The 23,893-nt window shown below is 43.8% G+C and overlaps 1 protein-coding gene across 1 annotated transcript in view; it reads right to left on the bottom strand.

Annotated features, from left to right (window-relative positions):
• The window catches only part of ANTXR1 (ANTXR cell adhesion molecule 1), a 206,561-nt gene that overhangs the window by 69,931 nt on the left and 112,737 nt on the right, over positions 1–23,893 (bottom strand). The window contains exon 13 of the mRNA XM_036435582.2: positions 7,405–7,500. Within this exon, the coding sequence (XP_036291475.1) occupies positions 7,405–7,500 (96 nt within the window). The remainder of the gene's footprint in view (positions 1–7,404; positions 7,501–23,893) is intronic.

Raw genomic sequence — 23,893 nt, 5'->3', positions numbered from 1 at the left:
TCTCTCATCTTAAGACGGATTGTTTAGAAGGCCACACTCACCAGTAAATAAAGTGAGAGTAGTGGCAGGAATTTCCTCATTCCTGTTTATAAAGCTTAACTGATTTGCATGGCAATTTAATATAATAGCTATGCAGTCTCTGTTAAATAATATGTATGTCAGAGTCACTGCAAAACTCTGAGAATGAAAAATAATAACAATTATGAATTCAGATTCAGAGGCTCAGAGGAGGAGGGTCTGATCCGCCTGGATTATAGGTAAGGTGATGCCAGCCACCGGCAGTGCCTGTGGGACCTGAGCAGGGCACACGGGGGGGGGGGGGTGTGTGTGTGTGTGTGTGTGTGGAAACAGGAGGCATTGGTACTATTCATTGTATATTCAAACTTTTTGGCAAGAACTCAGCCTTTGAGGAGGGTAGGGAAAATGTTGCACCTCAGAACTCAGGAATCAGTCGCTTTAACATTCTCTAGGGTTATGTTTTCTACACAGTTTTTGGCAGAATACAAATGTCCTTTCAGACGTCTGTATGTCAATGGGTGGGGATAGGGATAGTCCAAGGAAGGGTTCCAAGGTCAAAATAAGTTTAGAGATTCACAATGCAAATTATCCTAGTAAAGGCTCTGAGAAGTCCTACAGTGAGGATTGAGTTTAATGGTCTCTTCCAAACTTATTGTCTAAACCCCTTGTGGTTTTGATGTGTAACCAGGTTTGAGAATTACAGACCAGGGAATCTTAGTCTGGAAAGGAAAGAGCAGACTCACAGAAGGTATGAATATAAGGTAACCTTAGAGACAATATGTTCCCAACTTCTTAATTTTTCTCCTAAAGAAATTAAGGTTCAAAGGATTTACCTTGAATTGATAAGAAAAAGATCTCCATGAGAACTCACTTATCTTTATTTTTAATTAATTATTATTCTTTTTAATCCTCACCCAAATATATATTTTTATTGATTTTTTTTTAAGAGAGAGAGAGAGAGAGTGGAAGGGAGAGAGAAAGGGGCGAGAAAGAGAGAGAAACATCAGTGTGAGAGAGACACATGGGTTGGCTGTCTCCCACACATGCCCTGACCTGGGCTGGAGATTGAGCCTGCAACCGAGGTACGTGCCCTTGACCAGGAATTGAACCTGAGACCCTTCAGTCTGCAGGTTGACGCTCTAACCATTGAGAAAAATCAGCTAAGGGGGAACCCATTTGTCTTTAATGATAGCGCACACCTTTCCAGTTCACCAGCAGGGGAGAGGAGGTGGTGGGTGGGCTACAAGGCAAGCTGTGAGGCCAGCTGGGTGAGAATGAGGGAAGCCATGAGGGCAAGGTGAACGAGAGCACAGACTGGTGTGTGGGGCGTGGGCTGCGGAACTCCAGAGGTGAGGGCAGGCCATGGCAGAGCTCAGTGTGTTAATGAGAAATAAGCTTGTCAGCTGCAGGGGGAGGCGTGTCCACGTGGGAAAGGGTGGAGGCTGGAGTGGACTCCAGGGAGTATGATGGGTCTAGGGCAAAGGAGCTGCCTGTACTAGTCAGGCTGCTATTAAACAAACTGTCAGTAAATCCCTTTGGTGAGGTTAGGCTTGAAAATTAAATGTTACGCTTAAAGGTATAGAGAACATTACCTGAAGACTTTATTTTTATTTCATTTAAGGCACATCAACTTCCTGATTCATTTTTGCCTTTTGCAATTTGTCATTGGAGATACCCAAAGGGTTTATATGTTGAACTATCCTTAAAATTCAGTAGTGAGTTAAACATGATCTTCTACATAAATTCTTTAAAAACTTAACTGTTCATAAGAGACCTACAAGGCCATTACAAACAAAACAAAGAATAGAACTCTGTCTATATGGGGAGAACGTGTGAGTGCACACACACTCTCCTGTCCCAGCAAACTGAATAAAAATAGTTGCCATTATTTGAACAGGAATGTGATGATTTGATCTGAGTTAGTGTGATTTATTAGTGGGATTGCAGAGAATTGCAACTTAACTGCAAGATCTCCCCCCCTCCCTCCACCTCCCTTTTACTTGTGGAAAAAACACATAACAAAATTTATCATCTCCATCATATTTAAGTATATAGTCTAGGAGTGTTGGGGAGAGAGCAGTCAGCAGTGCCTACAGCTGTTATAGAATGAGGAATGAGCAGAGACCACTGCCCAGGGAATTCCCTTGCCAGAAATGGACTGGAGAAATCATGGGGTTGGAGGCCAGGCCACAGCGGGCTGAAGGGAATGGGAGGAATTGCGGAGTGTCTGCAAAGAAGTTTGCAGATGAAAGGAAGGGAGAAAGAAGCGAGTAGCTTGAAGGGGAAAGCAAGTCTGAGCCATTTTGAAGGTTGGAGGAGGCTGACATACTTTTGTAGGCAGAGGGGAGGAAGACCGTGGCAAGGAATGATACTGGAGGCAGGGATGAAGTGAGATGGGACACAAAATGAAGAACACAGTGGAAAAAGGGAGAAGGGACAACTGCTTCTGAGAGAGGGTGTTGGAAGAGGCCATCCGCGTTTATGCTACCTGAAGTGGAAGGGTTTCTCACAGGACAGCTTCTCCTTTTTCACTGAGACAGAGGAGCAATTCTCTACGGAGAACAGAAGAGCCAGAGGCAGGATGGGGATCTCTGGGACAGTGGCAAGCGCTTGGGAGAGGTGGTGTGAGGATGAAATCTGAGGCTCCAGAAAGATGAGATAGAATTGGCTAAGCACGCTGAAGGCCTCCTGAGTGTGCAGTGGCCCCATCAGCATTCTGGGCTGGCAGTTCTCTCCAGACATGATCAGCATCCTGGGAGCAAAGAGGAGACTACACACCATTGCTTGTCCGAGGTGTAGGGGTGAGCAGGGAAAGTGAGGTGGGAGTTAGGGAGTTGAGGGTGTTCATGAGAGCATTCAGTAGATTGAAAGACCATGCAGGAGGCATTTATTCCATCCCCCAGATGTTTGATTTGGAGGAGCCAGCCCCCACTGTCCATCAGACTCTATCATGTCTTGCTACCTGCTGAAATTTAGGCAGATGTGATGGTCTTTGTTGTCCACATAAAGCTACCAGCCTAGCTGGGCTGCAGGCTCACAACAGGCACTGCCTCTTGGCTGGACTGATCTACACCAGTGGTCGGCAAACTGCGGTTCACAAGCCACATGCGGCTCTTTGGCCTTTTGAGTGTGGCTTTCCCACAAAATACCATTGCCTGGTTGAGACAATTTTGAAGAAGTGGCATTAGAAGAAGTTTAAGTTTAAAAAATTTGGCTCTCAAAAGAAATTTCAATCGTTGTACTGTTGATGTTTGGCTCTGTTGACTAATGAGTTTGCCGACCACTGTTACACCCTCAGGGCTGCCTAAATTTTCTGGAACAGTTTATTGTTCTAACATCACTGATTCATTGTTGTCTTTTTCTCTCTATATACATTCAAGCCATTCGTACATTTACTCTCCTAATATATTCCAACTCTTTTTCGGGGTCCTCTTAACTCATTCACATTTCCTAATCTCCCTCTTTTTAAAGTTCAATTTAGAGATTTCAGTCAGATTGGACCAAACTTACGAGTAGATGGAGTGGCCATGGCCAGCGCCCTTGTGGAACTGAGGCAGGGCTTCATTGATTTATTTGTTTAGGCAAAATATTGAGCCCCTTGAATTCCCTTTTTGACAATGCAAATAAGCCCAGGGGGCATAGTCCAATGCCTCTCTCCCTTTCAATGTGGCTGCTTTTGTGCCAAGGAATAAGTGCTGGAATCTTAGAAGCCAAAGGTTTACCCAGAGCCAAGGTGGAAATCACCAAAAGGTTTTGAACCAGAATCTGGCCATTCTCTCTCTCTCTCTCTCTCTCTCTCTCTCTCTCTCTCTCTCTCTCTCTCTCTCTCTCTCTCTCTTTTCGTTGGAAGATAAGAACCAAGGTGGGAGTGGGGTCCTTTAGGAAAGGCAATGGAGAGCAGCAGTCGCTCTCTCCCATCAGATTTCTTCTTCCAGAGAGAGCCAGAGGAAGCCAGAGGATGCTGAGGCAGAGGGCAGGCCTGCCAGTAACCACCACGCCTGGTCTGGTTATTACATGTAAAATATCTTTATGCTTAGTAAACAGGGACCCGAGTACCTGCCCTTCTACTCCAGCCACCCGCTGGGGCTTCTTGGACAACCCTGGCCTTCGTGTTCCATCATACAGCTATGAAAAGGGTAATATTTGGCTCAGGTGGGATTGGAGTTGAGGGCCTTGCAACTGGGGTTGTTAAATAATTTGACTCCCAGAGAGAATTTTGCAGAAATTGAAGGAAGGGTCTTAGCGGAGACAAACCTCCTGTACCCCACATTATGTAGGCCTCTTCTACTCTCTGGCTCCTTCCCATCCTTGAGAGGCAGTTATGGTGCCAGGTCATGGGCATTTCCCACACTTGGGGCAGGGTGGGGAGGGTGACAGAGGAAGGTGTCAGGCCATATTTACAAGGACACCTTTCACTAGTCTCAACATTGTGGAGAGGAGTGGGTGAGGGTGGGAGCCATATTTGGCCTCCTCCCTGCATACTCTCTCTAGAAAACACACAGCTGTGTCCTGTCCCCTTCAGAGCATCATTACTCATCAAGGAAGCAAGTGATAAATTTGGTTTGGGGTCACATCAAGCATCCGAAGTAAGGGCGAAGACAGTTTTTATAGGCATCGTAAGCAGGAAAATTAATCTCCAGGATCTTTCCTTGGAAAGGAATCTTTCAGGATTTACAAAATCAGACATGAAGACATTCTGGCTGCTTTCCAAAGCAACAAGGACTTAACCAGATACATTCATTGAAAAATATTTTGAATATTGCAAAATAATATGGCCTTGATGACACTGCTTCCAATAATAAAAGACATTAATTTAGAGACATTTCCATGCAAATAAAAACCATAATGAGATATCACCTCATTGCAAAGACAAGAGGTAACAAGTGCTGGTGAGGATGTGGAGGAAAGGGAACCCTGGTGCACTGTTGTTAAAAATATAATTTGGTGCAGCCACTATGGAAAACAGTAAGAAGGATCCTCAAAAAATAAAAAATAGAACTACCATATGACCCAGCATTTCCACTTCTGGGTTTTTATCCAAACGAAATAAAATCACTATCCTAAAGAGATAATTGCAGCATTACCCAAGACAGGAAAACAACCTAAGTGTTGGACAGATGACTGGATAAAGGAGATGTGATTTATATATAACATTATATATTAACAATGAAACACTACTCTTATCTTTATTGCATATATATATATATATATATATATATATATATATAATCATACTACTTACCCATAAAAACCAAACCAAACAAAAAACTATCCAGCCATTTTTGACATGGATAGACCCCGAGGGCATTATGTTAAATGAAGTAAGTCAGGCAGAGAAAGACAAATACTGTACAAATATTGTATGATCTCACTTCTATGTGAATCTAAAAAAAAGAAGAAGAATGAAGTCATAGGAACAGAGATCAGGTTTGTGGTTGCCCGAGGCAGGAGGATGGAAGGTGTGGGTGGGTGAAGGTTATCAAAAGATACAAACTTCCATTGTAAGTAAGTTCTGGGATGTAATGCACAACCTGATGGCTTTAGTTAATATACTGCATTGTTTATTTGGCAGTTGCTGAGAGTAGATCTTAAAAGTTTTCCTCACAAGGGAATAAATTTGTAACTGAGATGATGGGTGTTAATTAAACTTACTGTGGTGTTCATTTTGCCATATAACATATATAATTATGTTATGTTGTGCAACTTATACAATGTTATATGTCAATTATATCTTAACAAAATTGGAAAAAAGATTTCTCACTAATGTAAACTGAATGACACACAATACAGTAAAATATTCCTATTATAGTAAATATTTTTCAGTATTAATGGCAATACATAGCATTTAACTACTATATGTACAAGGTGCTATTTCTAACACACACACACACACACACACACACACACACACAAAGTGTAATTTGCAAATAAACCGAATGGCTGAACAGCAGAATGACCACCATCGGACAACCTTCTGGATGACCTTCTGGATGAAGCCAGGGCTGTAAGTGGTGTTCTTATTGTCCTTACTATAAAACTAGAATGGCTGTGCAGCCACAGGTATTTAAAACAACACCTAACTCTTGGGGCTAGTATGGTAGGAACGAGTTTAACATGTTGGTGAGATCAGGCCCATCTGGATACCATTAGCTGACCCGAGATTCCCCCAGGTCCTGAACCCCACCCTGCACACACCCGCTCTTGCCTGCTGTACGTCGTCTCTTTCCCTCAACACCAGCGGCTTCTGTTGATGCAAGAGCCTCTCTCTTTCCACGAGTTCCTGCCACAAGGGTGCACCTTTTGGCAGAGTGTCTCATCTCCTTCATCCCCCTTCTTTCAGCTGTCACTCTAATTCCTTCCCCTCCTCTTCACCCCTAGCACTCCGAGGTTATGGTCTTGGTTCAGGTCCGTTCTCCAGACAGATGTGAGTCTCCTGCACTGTGTGCGGAGTGCTGGCATCTCAGAGATAACATGGGACAAGCTCTTGCTAGAAAGGCTCACTGTGGACCCTCCTGGGGAGAACTAAGACACAGGAAATGGAAGGTGCCATGGCAGCTGGGCAGCACTCGCTTTGAGCCCATCTTTTTTCTTTTGCTTTTTCATTTGGCTATTACTTTGTATTGGCTTTTCTCAGTCTAGGGGCCAGGGAATAGAAATGGATAAGGAGGCACTATCATTTGGGTGTCGCAGGTGAAGGCGGCTTTTTTCCAGTCCCTAAGCTATTCAGGGAGACTCTGGTCAGAGCTATGCGGTGGCTCCAGATGGGGAGGCAGGTTCTTATTGACCTTGCAGCCAAAGTGCTTAGACCAGTGCAGGGCATATAGTAGGTGTGTCCTGTAAGTATTAGCTACAAGGAAAGAAATAAAGGTAGGTACCATTCTTTATTGTTAAAAATAAAGAGCCTGAGGTGTTCTTTCAGATGGGCTGACTAGTTACTAAGAGCAGGTAGTCTTGGGAGAGGATCAGCAAGGGCAACTCAACAAGTGTGTGTGTGTGTGTGTGTGTGTGTGTGTGTGTGTGTGTTTGCACCATGCATACACATGCACATATATTTATGACATGTCAAATACCACTCATCATTTACAGTCTTCTATGGATCCTTCCTATGCGGAGAGCCAGAGCAGCCACCTCAACTGCCTACCTAAAAGATGTGTCCATTGGATTTCCCACTTCCTCAACCCATATGGACTCCTCATGACTCCTGGTTTCATTGAACAATGCTATTTTCATAGGTTTTGTATAAATTGTATAAACCATGCAAGACTTGTCCTCAATATTTGCAGGGTCTTGTCATCCTGTCCTACTCATGGTCCTGTTAACTTTGTGTCACCCTTTGCTCTGAGTGGCCCAAGGCCCAAGGAAGGAGGAGGAGCTCTGGGCACTTACCACGGTGCAGCAGAGGGGCCAGAACCACCAGAGGAGAGCCAGGGCCAGGAGCAGGAACAGGATCAGCAGGGCGATCGCCAGGATGGAGCCATCGGACTGCAGGGCCAAGAGAAAGGTGGTCAGCCATGGGCAGGCCATGTGTGCAACCAGCATGCGAACTCAGGGTGGGGCAAGGCAACACCTGTGCTCTCCCCGTCCCGTCACCAATATGCAGATTTAAGGCCCAGAGAAGAGCACGGTTTATCAAGCAAATTGTTGAAACTGCCTGTCATTCTGGGAGACCACTCTATGCAGCCAATTCTCATGAGAAAAATATTCGTGTTTTTTTTGTTTTTGTTTTTTCCCAGTAAGGCCCTGCTCTTCTCTTTGAGCAACATACTGAAGGACTAACTGTGCAAGAGACAGAGCAGGTGGCGGCCCAGGCACCTGGCGTTGAGGTGGCCTACCACTGACCATCACTTGGGCCATCACTCTCTGCCCAGTGACAGCCTCCCACATCCTGGGTCTTCCCGAGGCTGTGAATGAAAACTCTGGGGCTGCTGATAGAAAGCAATCAAGGGCAGAGGGCTTGTAGGGAGCGGAGGGTGGAACAGCTGCTGCTGAACCTGGGAGGGGAGGGTGTGGTGGCTGAGTCAATGCTGCCAAGGTTATGTGAGGGCTGAGGGCCCGGGAGTGAGGCAGGCACCCAAGGCGAATTCCATCCACTTCAAAACATGCCTAGGCCGGCCCTGAAAAGTGGCACGATAGTTGTGGCCTGAGGCAGTTGTTAACTTTTAGTAAACAAAGATCCTACTCAGTGTTGGGGTTCTGGGGTTGCTGGCTCAAGAAGCAGAAGTAAGTCTCCTCCACCCTGCCTCCCTCCTGGCTACTGGGAGTGGAAATGGGTGCAACTTTCAGGAGGGGAGGTGGCAAGGGGCTTACCCTTAGAAAGGTATTAATGGTTATAGGTAAGCAAAGCTGGAAATTCCACAATTAGTCCAAGAGAACAATCAGGAATGTCCTCGCAGATAATAAAAATAATAAAGGGAAAACCTAAATGTTTAACAATTAGGGAATGGCTAATTATGCACTATAGGACTACCACGCAGTCAATTACCATGCACACATTTTGCTTTCAGATATTATTTAAATGACATGAGAAACATTCATGATATAATTAATGAATTTTTAGATGAGAAAGCAAGATTGAGGAATATTTACTAAAATATTAATAGTTTTGCTGGTAATGTTTTTAGGGTATTTTTCTTCTTACTTTTTAAAAACCCATCTTTTCTTTTAAAAAAATATCATGAGGAAATAAACCATTGAAATAAATTACTTTAAAAATCTGCATTTAGCGGGGACAGGTTTGGCTCAGTGGATAGAGCGTTGGCCTGCGGACTGAAAGGTCCCGGGTTCGATTCCGGTCAAGGGCATGTACCTTGGTTGCAGGCACATCCCCAGTGAGGGGTGTGCAAGAGGCAGCTGATCGATGATTCTCTCTCATTGGTGTTTCTAACTCTCTAGCCCTCTCTCTTCCTCTCTGTGAAAAATCAATTAAAAAATATTAAAAAAATAAAATAAAAATCTGCATTTAGGGTTCTGCTCAGGTTCTTACTCAGGGTCAGTGGACCAATGCGGTATCCAAATGGGATCAAATGGACAGGAGGCTGTGGGCCTCCTGAAATGACCCCCATGATTTTTGGTGCATGCTCTTCAGGGGAGCCATTCACAACACAGTCAGGTTCTCAAAGCCGCCCCTCGGCCCGCTGACGGAGGAGGGGGTGGCCTGTGCAGAGTAACAGCCGGTAATGGTAGAGCCAAAGCATGGCTCACTCCCACTCTGAGTGCTCAGCGCCGGTGACTGGAAGCTGTTGAAAGGCAGCTCTTACTCCCTGGAATGTCTTTGACCCAAAGGCCAGGGAACTGATCACCCAGCCCTGAGCCAGACCTGGGAATGCCAGAGGGAGCTGCAGCCTTACAGGTGCAGGGGCAGGTGCAGGGCTGGGCAGTGGGCGGGGAGAGAGCTCAGGGGCCAGTGATGGACATGCCGTGATAGAGAGGATGCTCCTGAATTCTCAGAGTTTATGCATGAGCTACGCATAGAGTGGTGCTCTCAGGACGACACAATCACATATGTTGTTAGTTAAGGACTTTCCTCTGGATAGCACAATCTGAGCTCCCTGCCGCCCGGTCCCAAAAGCTGCTTTGGGTCAGAGCCTAGGAAGGTTATTGGCTCCCTGCTGCTTTCAGCCCGACTCAGGACCTGTGTATGGCTCGGCCTCTGATGTTCCCCTTTCCTAGGGCAAAGGCAGGCCAGGACTGGAGAGACCCCAGGGCCACTTGGTCACCACAGGCTGAGTGGAGCCATGGAATTGGTCAGTGGTTCCTCATGGAGTTGCTTAGTTCTTGTCTCAGGTGACTAGCGGGCAGAGGCGAGGTGGCTCCTAGAGCTTACTGGCATTCTGCCCACCTGCCTGTCCTTCCTGAGCCTGCCCACAGGCCTGCAAACAGACCCCTCCCCACTCCAGGCTCTGGAAACGGGCCCCTCCCCCACTGAGGCTGGGATCTGCACCTGCCTGATTTTAGGACACAGAGTGAGAACAGAAGCTGACTTGCCCACCAAACTCTTAGCCTGACACTGCAGGGCTGGGCAGGCCCGCATGCCCTTCACCAGAAGCCTTCGAAAAAGATTTCTGAGGGAGAAAGAAGCTGCAGACGAATAGCCCAAGACTGATTCCTACCATTGTTATCTCCCCAACAGCCCAAATATCAGCACAAGTTAAATTCTTATTTTATTTAAAAAAGTAAAAACACCATAGACAGGGGTAATAGAGTAGTGAAAACATGGGGGAGTGGGCAGGGGCTGGGAGGATGGGGGTAAAGAGGTGGGGGAAGGGAAGATATATGTAATACTATCAACAATAAAAATTTTATTTAAAACATAAAATAAATAAAAAAGTAAAAACAAAGTTAAAAAAACCCCCAGCAGAGCCCTTTAATTTAAAAAAATGATTCTGGCAAGACGTGGGGGGTAGGGGGAGAGGGAGATCTGGGGTGTGTGACTGGAGCCAACAGGAAGCATGTGGTCCACAAGCTGCCTCAGGCGGAGCACCTTCCGATGGGGGCGGGATCACCGTTTTATGCCTTTCCCCCTGGCAAACGCAGGGGGAAGACGCTGTCACAGAGGCCTGCTGTGGGCACACAGACGTGTAACACTGAGTATGAGGGCAGGGCTCCTGGGCGCTGCTCCTTCCCGGGCGTTTGTGTTGTTAGGATGGCCTTCCATCAAGGCTGTCTGGCTTGAAAGGCCAAATCTCTGCATCCTGGCTTTCTCCAAAGCCTCTGTCCCCAAACAAGGACATGTCTTCTAAGACAAGGAGGCACTGTGTGTCAGGGTTTGGGTTTGGAAGTTTGAATAATGAAAGCACCTCTGACTTGGGAGGTCTGTAGGTCATTTTGGATTTCCTGGCGGGAGAGAGCTGGCTGGGCCTGCCCGCGGCGGGACAGAGACAGCGCCCCGGACACCAGAGCACCCGGCGCGGCTGCTGCTTTCGGGTTGGGTTGTGGGCTGCCATGGCCAAGGGAGGAGCATGCAGTGGAGAGGACCTAGTGGGAGACTGGGGGAAGGACAGCTGAAAGCAACTTCGTGAAATCCTCCATCTCAAAGCCTGGAGGGAGACTCTGCCTGATGCCAGGCACCGGGCCATCACGGAGCCAACGAAGGGTCTGCCGTCCAGCCCGGGGGACTCTCTTCCCCACTCCCACGTGTCCTTCCATGTCGGGGCACACCATGTATCCCTAGGACTTTCTCTTCCCCTCTACTCATTCTGTGAATAAGGCTGAAGTCTGCCAAGCATGCTGCCCCGAGGAGCAGGACTGTCCTCTTCAGTCCCATGCAGGCAGATTTTGGGGAGACTGGATGCTTATACAATTTCAGGGGGGGGGGGGGCTTTTAAAGAAAGAGAACATAAAAATACAAAAGTAAAATACTAAGAGGAGGCTAGAAGGAACCTTTTCAAATGGGGATCCCCAAAGCTAAGCTTCACCATCCTCCTGGGACAGTGCCCCTGGTTGTAAGTTTTCCCTAGTCAGGCCCCATGCCCACGACAGGGCTGGGAAATCTATTTAATTCTGGGCTTCAGTTTCCAGCCCCCCTTGCTGCCACACTCAGCATAGTCTCCAGCCCACAATAATAAATCAATATTGTGGCTTACATCTACTACTTCTGTTTGTCACATGCTTTATTGCCCCCCACTACAGTGAGCCCCGATATCTCTTAGTTTAACTTACAACGGGATGGGTCCTGGTAATTGTAACAATTACCCTTTGACAACAGAGGATACACAAATTATTAGCAAAAGTGTTACTAGAACCCTCCCTGTTGGTGGTGGGTTTGTCGTAGTTCTGGGCTCCGTTTGGCAGATTCTGAGTATTAACTCTGAGTTACTGAAGATACTCAGAGTTTTTCCACTTTTTAAAAGATATTAGACTATCTTTTAAACATTTAACGTGAAAGAATGAGTTAGCAGGCTTATCCTGCCACATTGAAGGAATATTAGACACACTGCCAAAATTATGACAGGAGATTAGCTGATGATCCATTAGAGCTTCATAAAGCTGGCAATACTGCTTTCCTGGATTCAGCTGGTAAATGATGATGGTTCATGGACCCCAGCATGACCCAAGCGGATTTGCTATGGGGAGACGCTGCTCAGTGGTCCCTCTTCCTCCCTCCTGTGCCTATCCCTGTCCCCCTCTCTCTGGTATTGGATGAGGTTGTCTTTGAAGTCCTCAGGGAAAGAGACCCTTTAGGCCAGAGGCAGCTCCTGTGACATTGTGATTTCATAGCAACCTGCTTGGTCTAAATACCAAAGAAGCCGTCCTGGTGAGAGGAAAATATACAGAGACGAGGAACGAGGAAAGTCCTGACTTGTCCTGCTCAGATGGGAGACCCTGTGAGCAGTCAGAGGAGTGTCAGCCCGGGAGGAGGGAGGTTGGAGGGCCCCACTGTGCCTCCCTCTGCTTCAGGCTGCTTCCCTCCCTCCCAGGGCAGAGGCTGGCACTCCAGAGGCATCACATTCCAGGGCTCTGAAGTGGAATTTAGAACCATCCTCAGCAGCTGGTCTGAGCTCTGCTTCCTGCCCAGACAAAACTGGCAGAGCATGGCAAGTTTTATTTTGAAAGATGAAATTTAAGTCATTTGACTGCTGCTGAGAAGTTCTGGATGGGCAAGACCAGAGACCAGAATTCTCTCTCTCTCTCCCAGAGCTCATATATTCTGACTGTTATTTCTGGAAACAACCTTCGGATTCTAACTTCTCTGCACACCCCATCCTGTATTTTATTGGAATTCTATTCCCCTGGCATCTGTAACAGCATTCTCTTAAGCCCCCTTCCTCCTATCTCTCTGATTATTCCTCGTCCACCTTCCCCGTGGGCTTCTCTTTGTATATAGTTCCTCAAATGTTGGCATGCCCCATGGATCCATTAAAAACAACAACAACACTACATACCATTTACTTTGCCTGAAGTGTTTATCTGCTTTCTTACACATTAAAAAGTGTAAGAAATGTATATAATTTGCCTTTCTAACCACTTTTAAGTGTACAATTCAATGGTATTTAGTATATTTATGGTGCTGTACAAGTCATGGACACAATCTTGGTCCATCCTGCCTTTTCTTTCTAAAACTTTTCATGGGTTTTCATTTCCTTTCATAGTTTAAACTCTCATCTAGATATTGATGACTTAAATCTTTATATTTAGACTTGATCTCTCATGCTTCAGGTTCAGAGTTAGGGTCATTCGACTGTCTGGTAAGTCCTATTGCTACCTCAAATGTGTCCATGAGTTATGCATAAGTGACTGGCCAACTGGCTGACCGGCTGGTAGCTATGTTGTGTACTGACCACCAGGGGGTAGACACTCATGCAGGAGCGGAAACCACAGGCATGGAAACATGGAACAGACTGATGAATCTCAGAGGGAAGTGGGGAGAGCAGGAAGAGATTAACTAAGGAACTTACATACATACTAGAGGCCCGGTGCATGGATTTGTGCTCTTGTGGGGAATTGTGCACTTGGCCTGACTTGTGGGGATTGGGCTGAAACTGGCTCTCCAACATCCCCTGAGAAGTCCCAGATTTTGAGAGGATGCAGGATAGGCTGAGGGACCCCACTGGTGCATGTGGGCTTCTAGTATGTATGTAAGTTCTTTAGTTAATCTCTTCCCACCCTCCAACCCTCAAGCCCCTCATTCTTTTTTTTTTTTTTTTAATATATTTTATTGATTTTATACAGAGAGGAAGGGAGAGAGATAGAGAGTTAGAAACATCGATGAGAGAGAGTCATCGATCAGCTGCCTCTTGCACACCCCTACTGGGGATATGCCAGCAACCAAGGTACATGCCCTTGACCGGAATCGAACCCGGGACCCTTCAGTCCCCAAGCCGACGCTCTATCCATTGAGCCAAACCGGTCCCGGCAAGCCCCTCATTCTTGAATTCACCCATGTCTGCTCCATCTCCAACACCATTGATTATGTGTTGAACTCTACGATTTCTTTCCTGAATACTTGCAGTTATCTCTTCACTGGTTTCTCCACCAATATTCTTACTGCCCTGACTTCCATCCTCTGTAAATCTACAGTTATCTATCTAGAAGGTTATTCTGACAGCTCTCTTTAAGTTTTTTATTAAAACTCTTTAACAGTTCTTCATTGTCTGTATGAGTTCTTCACATTTGAGAATTTGATTAAAGTGATATACTCCTCCCTCAGAGAGTACACATTTATACTTACACACAAGCTTACAAACTTCAATAACAATTTCATCAAATTCCCAGAATCCATTTATGGACCTCTAGATACAAGAGTCCTTAGGCCACTCAAGGTCCTTCACAACCAAACCTCTCTTATTTCTCCAACCTCCTCTCCCACCACTTCCTTCCTTATACTTTGTGCTTTGACTAAACCAAACTATATATACTTCCATGTATACACTTTGCTGTTCTCATGTTCTTCTCCCTGAAACACCCTTTCTTCTTTTTATTGCTTGATTAACTTTTTCTCATCATTCAAGTCTTGGATCAGGCACCACCTGACTCATTCATACCTTACATATTTATTGAAAACCTATTATGATCTAGGTCTTCTATAGCACTAACATTAAAGATAGACATGGTCTCTCCAGTCACAGATCTTGTCGGGAACACAGACAAGTAAATACCACCACTCAACTCTGAGTTTGTGCTCCCATTTTTTATTATGTCTCTAGCTTAGCTCCTATTGTATATTATAGAAACTAGGAGCCAAGTGCACACAATTCATGCACTAAGGGGGTCTCTCAGCCCAGCTTACACCCTCTTTCAGTTCGGGAGTCCTTGGGGGATGTCCAACTGCCGGCTTAGGCCCACTCCCTGCCACCTCTGCTGCACTCACCAGCCACGAGCCCAGTTTCTGGTTGAGTGGTGCTCCTCCTATAGTAGTGCACTGATCACCAGGGGGCAGTTCCTGCTTTGAGCGTGTCCCTCCTGGTGATCAGTGCGCGTCATAGTGACCAGTCATTCCACCATTTGGTAGCTATATATTATATGTGCTTGTCTGTCTCACTGACATATTCCCCTAGAGGATTTTACTCATCTTTGTAACTTTGAGATGCATTCTCATATAGGACTCAATAGTCACTCAACTTATTTATTAAATTGAGGGAGATGAGAATTTAGCAGGATATCACCTGCTACAGCTAGTGATGGTGGTTGGGGGGAAGAGCGTGCAGAAATGGCACTGGAGCCAATGTTGCCTGAGGCTGCTCACTTCCCCCTCCATGGCCCCATCACTAGACACAGCTCACCACCCTAACTATAAAGAGCTTGGGCTTTAGAGTCAGGAAAAGATTATCTAAATCTGTGATTTCCCATTTATTAATTAGTAGACTTTGGGTAAGTTACCCAACTTCTCTTAACCTTCCTTTTTCCTACATATATGAAATTGAGATATTTCTACAATATTTCCAGGATTAATTTGCTATTTACTTCTGTGTCTAAAGGTCCTGGAACATGGCCACCCTTCAATAAATGTGACTTCCCTTTCCATTCTCCCCTGCCCAAGCCATGATCCTTGTGATGTGCCAAGGCTTGGCCTATATAAGTGACTTAGATTCTTGTGAACATCATGCTGTTTCTGACTGGCGCTGTGGTGTTGATGGGTGATGCCAGGTTACATATTTGGGAAACCACAGGCCCTCAGGTTGCCATCACAGTGTCAAAGAAAGTGGATCTTCCAATGCTAAACTTATATCCCTCTTTAAAGTTGATCAAACATTAATGAGAGTGAAGCATAACCAAACATTATGATTCATTCTTGCTACCTGAGAGGTAATCTGGGTGAGAAATGGGAATGAAACTGATAGATATTGGATTCCTTAATCCATAAAGTAAGCAGCACAGAAAAACTATGAGGTGAGAATTACCTATGCCCATGTGGAACTCTGTTTGAAAAGCATGGCTAAAGCAGTGAGGCTGTCCATGTAGTGCACATGGCAGAACTCCCACATCCACATGAATCCAATTCCAAACCAGTGGCTTTGGATGCTGGAGGCTCTCCAATGATGTCGCCATTGCTCAAAGCATTCTGAAACACCTCCCGTGGAACTGTTTTTGAAACCACTTTGTAGGCCACAAAAAGAAAATCTTGCAACTTCTGAGTCATGCTTTGTTTTTCACCAAGGAGCTTCCCAGATCAATAACCCACCATTCATTATTCTTTATGCCTACAACTTCTACGTTGTTTTGAAATCAAATGATGAGGATGTTCTCCTATTGCCCTAAGGAGGATATTCAAATACTATGCCTTCAAAGTTATGCCATTTCCAAGAACAAGTGTTCAGAAGATAGTTGTCATAGTGACAGTGTTGTTAGAGAAAGGGCATGACCTTCCAAGGTAAATATTTTGAAGGAGTTGCAATAACTTGGGTATAAATTCTAGTTCACTACAAATCTCATTACCAGAAGGACGTAGATAAGCCACCATTCGTATCGTATGTGATTAAGGGGAAGATTGGTGCCACATTTCTACAAGTGCCAGCTTTGAGGTCTTCTACATCAAGGTTGTCCATCATCATCTTGGTCCTGTTGTCACCCTGACTTATTAGAGACATTTCATGTTGTTCATAATGGCGAGAGTGGTCATAAGTAAGTCAGTACTTTCTTTTCTCTCCATAAAATGCATAGGGATGTTAATCAAAACCAGTTTTTAGAAAATAATGCAGACAAGATGTAGCTCGTTAATACTCACAATGCCTTAAAGTATTTCCTGTGAGTAGGTTGCTGAAATAGGATTACCAAGAAAAGTTATTTAGTAATTTCAAACACTGATACTAGAAGAGAAAGGCTAATTTCTTGTTTTCATTTTTTGTTCCATTAGATACAGGGATTTGCCTACTTCCCCGAAGTGTAGCTATTTACTTAATGTATATGCTCAATTGGTCTTATTGATCATCCCTTTCATATTAGTCAGCATTGTTATTACTTATTTTCAGTAAGCAAGTATGCCTACAGCATACTGTTGGCTCTTGCTTTAGATTATGAACTCAAGAAGGTTCATGCCTATGGGTGGTGCCTCTTGGAGACAGATTTTACCAGTGATTACACGATGAACTATTCCTTAAAACAATATCTCGAAACTGCATAATAGGGTATCAGGAAACCAACAAATCATTTTATATTGCATTTCTAACACATGCTTAGCAATAGGAGACACAGAAAGATGAAAAAGCCATCCTTTAATTCTGGAAGATGTTATCAGAGTCCAGTTAGGAAGTGAGGGCTGACTCACAGTGCTGCTCCTTTAGAAGCAGCACAGAACTGTGTTGTTAAACTCTAAGTGCTGCTATAACCCACAGTGCTTGAGTTCAGAGCACAGGGAGTGCAGGAGGCTTGCCAAGGTCAGCGAAGCATCCTGGGACAGGTCCAGGAAGCACTTGGCCGGCCTTGAAGCCATGGTGAGATGTGGGGATGTGGAGAGAAGATGAGAGGGTGTGCCAGAAGGAAAGTACAGTGTGATCAAAGGCACAGAGGTAGGAATGAAGATAATTTTATTTAGGGTGAGGATATATAAAATGAAAATGTTGGGTCATCAGCAAATATTTTTATTTATTAGGGCTCAGTAAATTCACGAACTTTAAGGCCAGCAATTCAGGGTCAACTGAGGTGGAGGGGTTGGACTCTATCATGCAGCATTTGTTAGATATTTATTTTGGTTGCATTTGTTCCTTTTATATACAAACAATCTCAAGCTTTATAGATACCTCTGCGAAGACGATGAATTTTAGCCACGCAGGGAAAATAAAATTGTCTTTCATATTTCCTTGGCTTACAAAGGAAGCAGTTTTCCTGATGCTTGATTGTGTGTAAAAGAGACTCAGAAATATTTTTTTAATATATTTTATTGAGTTTTTACAGAGAGGAAGGGAGAGAGATAGAGAGCCAGAAACATCGATGAGAGAGAAACATCGACTAGCTGCCTCCTGCACACCCCCCACCAGGGATATGCTGCAACCAATGTACATGCCCTTGACCGGAATCGAACCTGGGACCTTTCAGTTCGCAGACTGACGCTCTACCACTGAGCCAAACTGGCTTTGGCGAGACCCAGAAATATTTTAGTTGTCAATTATGCAAGTTCTTTTTAATAAAAAACACACAGGAACAAAACATTAAGCTCTCTGCTTCGGACACTAACTAACCTAACGCCTGTTTTAGCAACCACAGCAATGACAAAGAGTGCTAGCTATGTATTGCTTGTGACACGGAATCTTTTGGGTATATATTAATTAAATAACTAATCTTTGAATTTCCTTGGTGCTCTAATGAATAGGTGAGAAGCTGGTTGCTTTGCAAATGGAAAAATGTTTATATACTTTCATGTGACTTTGTCATTCTATAGGGAGCAGAGGGAAGTTGGCCTCTTTTGGGAGTGCAAGCAATACAAATTATGCCGATCCCAAATAATATCCTGATTACAAGGTGCATGTAATGACCCTGGGGCAGGCTGTAATTTGGTGCAATGTGATTATAAAGTGCCAACTAAGACAATATAGTCTGAGGTGGGCTGCTGTCACCTCCAATTCTGTGACAGCCTAATCCACTGATTTAGCCAATTTTTGACCATTTAAAGAAATGGCAATTATTTTAGTGTTGGCAAAAAGCAGATCCTCTCAGGTTTTGCTTTATGGTCCTGTTTCCCAAACTGTTCATCTCTTCTGTCTTCCCATTCCCCCACCTCCCACCCTCTCTCAGTCTCTCAGTCTCCCCTCCCCATCCACTTTTTGCAATCTCTTTAAATTGTGCACTTCTTCCTATAATTGTTTCTCTTTCATCGGAATTCGCTAATCCAGAATGTTCAACCAAAAAAATTCAGCTATTTGAAACAGTCCCAATAACAAGGAGTAGGCATAAATGGACACTTTGGTCATTCAGTAAAACTTGAGTACTCAGAGCATATATTTATCCTATATAATAAGAGGTTAATATGCAAATAGACCAAACAGTGGAACAACCGAACAACTCGTCACTATGAAGTGCTCTGATCACCAGGGGGCATATGTGGAACTTGGTGGGCACTGGCTGTGGCAGGATGGTGGAGCAAGTGAGCAGGGGTGCTAGACCAAGGTGGGGTGTTGGTTGCTATCATAGAGGTGAGCCTCTGGTGGTTACTGGAAATTCTTTGCTCCTATGCTCCAGGGTCCCACCTGCTGCTGGCGCTGAAGCCACTGCTTGCACCCACTGACAGCACCAGACCTCAGGAGCAATCAGTGCCAGTGCCAGCCCCACTTGCACCTGCTGCAGGTGCCTGCACCAGTCCCAATCACTTGGCGCCATCAGCGGGTTCGAGCTGCAGCTGCTGGCCTGATCTCCCCTGAAGGCTTCCCCACCTCACCCTGCACCTAAATATACTAGGGGCCCAGTGCAAGAATTCATGCACCTTGAAAGGAACTGTGGGCCGTGAACCTGCGGTGGGCACAGGGGCGGGTCTCGGCCCATTCTTTGCGCCCCTGCCCAGCCCCTCCTACTACAACCCCTGGACCCTTGTCTGCCAGAAGCCCTGCTCCTGCTGCTGCCCCTCCCACACACTGATGGTGCTGGCCCGATTCTCATGTGCTGACGGCACTGGCCTCACTTGCACCCAAGATTGGGCCGGTGCTTGGTGCCAGCAGTAGGTGTGAGTGGGGCCATGGCTAGCAGCGAGTATGAGAGGTGGCTCTGGTGCCAGCAGCAGGTGTAAGCGCTGGGTGGGACTGTGATGCTCTGGAGCAAAGAATTTTCAGTAACCACCAGAGGCTCATCCTGATGACAGTGACTGGAGCCCCGCCTTGGCCTGGCGCCCCCACTCACCTGCTCCACCATCCCACTGCAGCCAATGCCCATCATGTTCTGTGCTCTGCCACTTGCTGCCAATACCTGCCATGTTCCATGCGTGCCCGCTGGTGGTCAGTGCACATCATAGTAACTGGTTGTTCCACTGTTTGGTCTAGTTGCATATTAGCCTTTTATTATATAGGACAAAATAAGAATTCTTGTCTCTGCATAAGAACTTGAGACAAGATTGACTGCTATCTGATATCTGAGCTCCCAGAAGTATAAACTATCAAATGAGAAAGGGAGGGTGCATCTCAAATGGAAGACATATGTATGATACTGAGAAGCAAGAGGCCAGGAGAAACAGAACCATAAACTTAAAGGGAACTCATACAATTTAATAAAAGGGAGATAAACAACCTAATTAAAAAATGGGCAACAGACCCAAATAAGTACTTTTTTGGAAGAGGACATAAGGAAGGCCAAGAGACATATGAAAACATGCTCAAATAACCTAATAACCTGAGACAGGCAAATCAAAAGGACAATGAGGTACCATCTCACACCTGTCAGAATGGCTATCATCAACAAATCAACAAATGACAAATGCTGGTGAGGATGTGGAGAAAAAGGAACTCTCGTGCACTACTGGTGGGAATGCAGACTGGTACAGCCACTGTGGAGAACAGTATGGATTAAAAAACTGTGGTACATCTACACAGTGGAATACTATGCTGCTGTAAAAAGGAAGGAACTCCTACCATTTGCAACAGCATGGGTGGAACTGGAGAGCATTATGCTAAGTGAAATAAGTCAGTCAGAGAAAGATAAATATCACATGATCTCACTCATTTATGGAATATAATGAACAACATAAACTGATGAACAAAAACACACCCAGAGACAGAGAAGCATTGATCAGACTGTCAAACTTCAGAGGGAAGGTAGGGGAGGGTGGGGGTAAAGTGGAGAGATCAACCAAAGGATTTGTATGCATGCATACAAGCCTAACCAATGGACACAGACAGGGTGAAGGCATGAATGGCCATGGGGTGGTGGGGCAATGGGGAGATAAGGACACATATGTAATACCTTAATCAATAAAGAAAACAAAACAAAAAACACATAGTGATCAGATCAGAAGGCCATTCTAAGAACAAATAGCCTCAAAAATGGAGGGTTTCATAGTATTTTGCCAAATTTTAGTTCATGATAACAATGGCAGAGAGTAAGATGTAAACATTGTATAATATTTCATGACATCCATGTTGCGTGAAAAGGTTTTCATAGCAGGAAAGACCTAGGAGTAGGTGGGAATGAACTCAATTTGCAGGCATTTTCCTGGTTCCCTACGTTAATAATCTCACTCCAGCCACCTGAATCTGAGACAGCAATAAGTTGGCCCCTCCTCCCATCCAAAACTGACTAGTGAAAACACAGTCCTTTAGATACATGTCAATTTCTCCACTCCTGCCCCACCCAATAGTTTTCTTTACCTATCTTTTTTTTTTTCTCTCCTCTATTCTGTCTTTTTTTTTTTTTTTTTTTTTTTTTTTTTTTTAATTACTTTTGTCTTATTTTTCTGGAGGGGCTTACTCTGTTGCTCTTCTCTACCATCTTGAGGTCATTCATGTTTCGCTAACTTTTCTTCTTTTCTAAAATAAACATTTAAGGCTACAAATTTCCCCCTCAGACCACGTTAGCAGCATTCCACAAATTTTATGTGGCATCTTCATAACTGACTAGTTTTCAGTATTTCCCAATTTCCAGTATTATGTTACTTTGGCTTATAAAAGATTCAGATGTGTGTTTGAAATTTCCAAACACATGAGATTTTCAATATTGATTTGCAATCAATTTTTAGTGGATCTTTTTGGTCCATATGGCATGAATTTTTTGGTTTTGTTGAGACTTTGACTTAAGGTCTAATGCATAGCTACTTTTTATAAATATTCAAAGTGTGCTTAAAAAGGAATAGGCATTCTCTCAACATGCAGGTTTCCTGTAGATGGTAAGCCCTGCATAGCACTCCGGGCCATCTCACAAAGGAGACTGTAATGTGGTTGGTGATCAGTTCCTGCCCTGTCCCCCACAATCCAAAGGAGAAAAGCCTATTGTGGATAGGGGTGTGAAGTGGAGAGAAAGTGACTGATATGTGATGTTCAGCATGCATTTCATTACTTTTGATACAGTACAGAATGATGAGAAATATTTCACTGAATTTAAGATGCATCTATTGTGATTCATCCATTATGAGCCACTAGTAACAAACACTGTCAATTAAATTATGATACATTATTGATTATATTAAACATGTATTTCGGTGGTTAAAATGTGAAAAAAGTGTGCCTTAGATTGGTGAAATAATGGATTTTTTTTCATTAATCTTATAATTGCATAATCCTAATTTAATTCAAACAAAAATTCGGGACCCTACCTAGAACATTTTGCTGTAGCCTTATTGTGTGGCCACTAGATTATGTACAATTACATTATCCAAAGATTTTATATTTTATTAATTTTTTGGCTGCTTGATCTTTTAATTACTGAGAAAACTGTACTTAAATCTTCTCCTGTAATGGTAGATTCATCAATTTCTCTTCACGGTTTTGACAATATTTGCTTCATATATGCTGAGGATATGTCATTAAATGCAGACTAGAATTGTAACTTTCAGGTTAACTGTTCCTTTTAACATTGTGTAATAGTCTTCTTTATACCAATAATGGTTTTGTTTGACCATAAAGTATATTTTCAACCTTTCTATGTCTTTATATTTTTGAGTGTGTATTTTATTGTAAATAGCATATAGTGGCTGTTTTTTTAAAAACAGAATTTGTTAGTCTGTGTTTTTTAACTGCTGAGTTTGGTCCATTACATTTATCTTGGTTATGGATTGTTTGGATTTAACTTTTATTTCTAAAAATAAACACTACAGTCTCACTATGTGCTTATCACAGCGTTTTCTGAGGCATAGATTCAGAAAAATTGTTTTTGTTTTTCTTCTCACTTACTCTCAAAACAAGGAAATTTCAAACTTAGGGCAAGCATTCTTTAAAATACTTAGAGGTTAAAATACTGAAAGTCAATTGCTCCAACATCCAAGAAAAGCAAACCAGCACGAATCCTCCAAAACATATTTGAAAAGATATTTTTATGCATACAAGGGTTATCAAAATAGAGATGTTGGCAAACTATTGATATTTCAGTTCATAAACAACATCTGAGAGCTGAGTTTTGCATTTTGATATTCCCGTGGTCTTTTGCTTTTTTCTAATGGTAGTACAAAAAAACCCACAGGTCATCTTGTTAAAATAAAAAAATAAAAAATACTAGAACATTGTAAAAAGACCTTGAATTTGGATGGCTCTACTGAGATCAGCCAATAAATAGGCGAGAATGATTTGTGAGTAGTATAACAATTGTTTGTAAACGGAAGGGTGTGCTTTGAGGTTACTCGACAACAAATTGTTCTCAGAAGGAGTTTTAAGCACCATCTGGACTGAAATATCATCTCCTTTCTATTATTAGACGGAGGCTGGACAATCTGAGTCTCACTAAGAGAATCCATCTCCAGTGTTACCAACAAAAGGTTCTCATATTTATTTTCAAAATATCAAAGGCATACTCATTTGTTACACTCTTTACTCCTTCACTAGCATACTTTTTGTTCTAGAATTACAGACCCTCAGCATAGGAAGGAGTCTGAAAGCTTTTCTAGTTCAATTGCCTATCTGATGCATGAACGGTGTTTACATAATTCTGCCAAGTTGTTAACTTGCCTGTGCTTGAATATAACCATACCAGGGAGCTCCCTCCTCCAGGAACCATTTAGAAAGACTAAAATCTGAGGCACAAGCTGTATCTATTGGCCTATTCTACTCCTTGGATCTATACGGTAAAAGCAGATATGTAAGTTTCATGATAGCCTTTCAAATATTGAAAATGGTCACTAAGTCTGTCTTCATGCCTCCAGGCTAAACGCCCACTTCCATAGCATATTCTACATAATCTATCATATTTGGCATTATTTTTTAATTATTCTGTTTCTCTCGGCTCTCTCTGATGTGTTCTTTTATTTAATACAATAGTTGATTGGATATTCCAAAATGAGAGGTTCTATGACTTCTTTAGACTGAGAGACCATACTGCT

This window comes from Pipistrellus kuhlii, unplaced genomic scaffold, assembly GCF_014108245.1.
Source record: "Pipistrellus kuhlii isolate mPipKuh1 unplaced genomic scaffold, mPipKuh1.p scaffold_m20_p_13, whole genome shotgun sequence".
NCBI classification, from domain to species: Eukaryota; Metazoa; Chordata; class Mammalia; order Chiroptera; family Vespertilionidae; genus Pipistrellus; species Pipistrellus kuhlii.
This window is presented reverse-complemented; position numbering and strand designations above follow the sequence as displayed.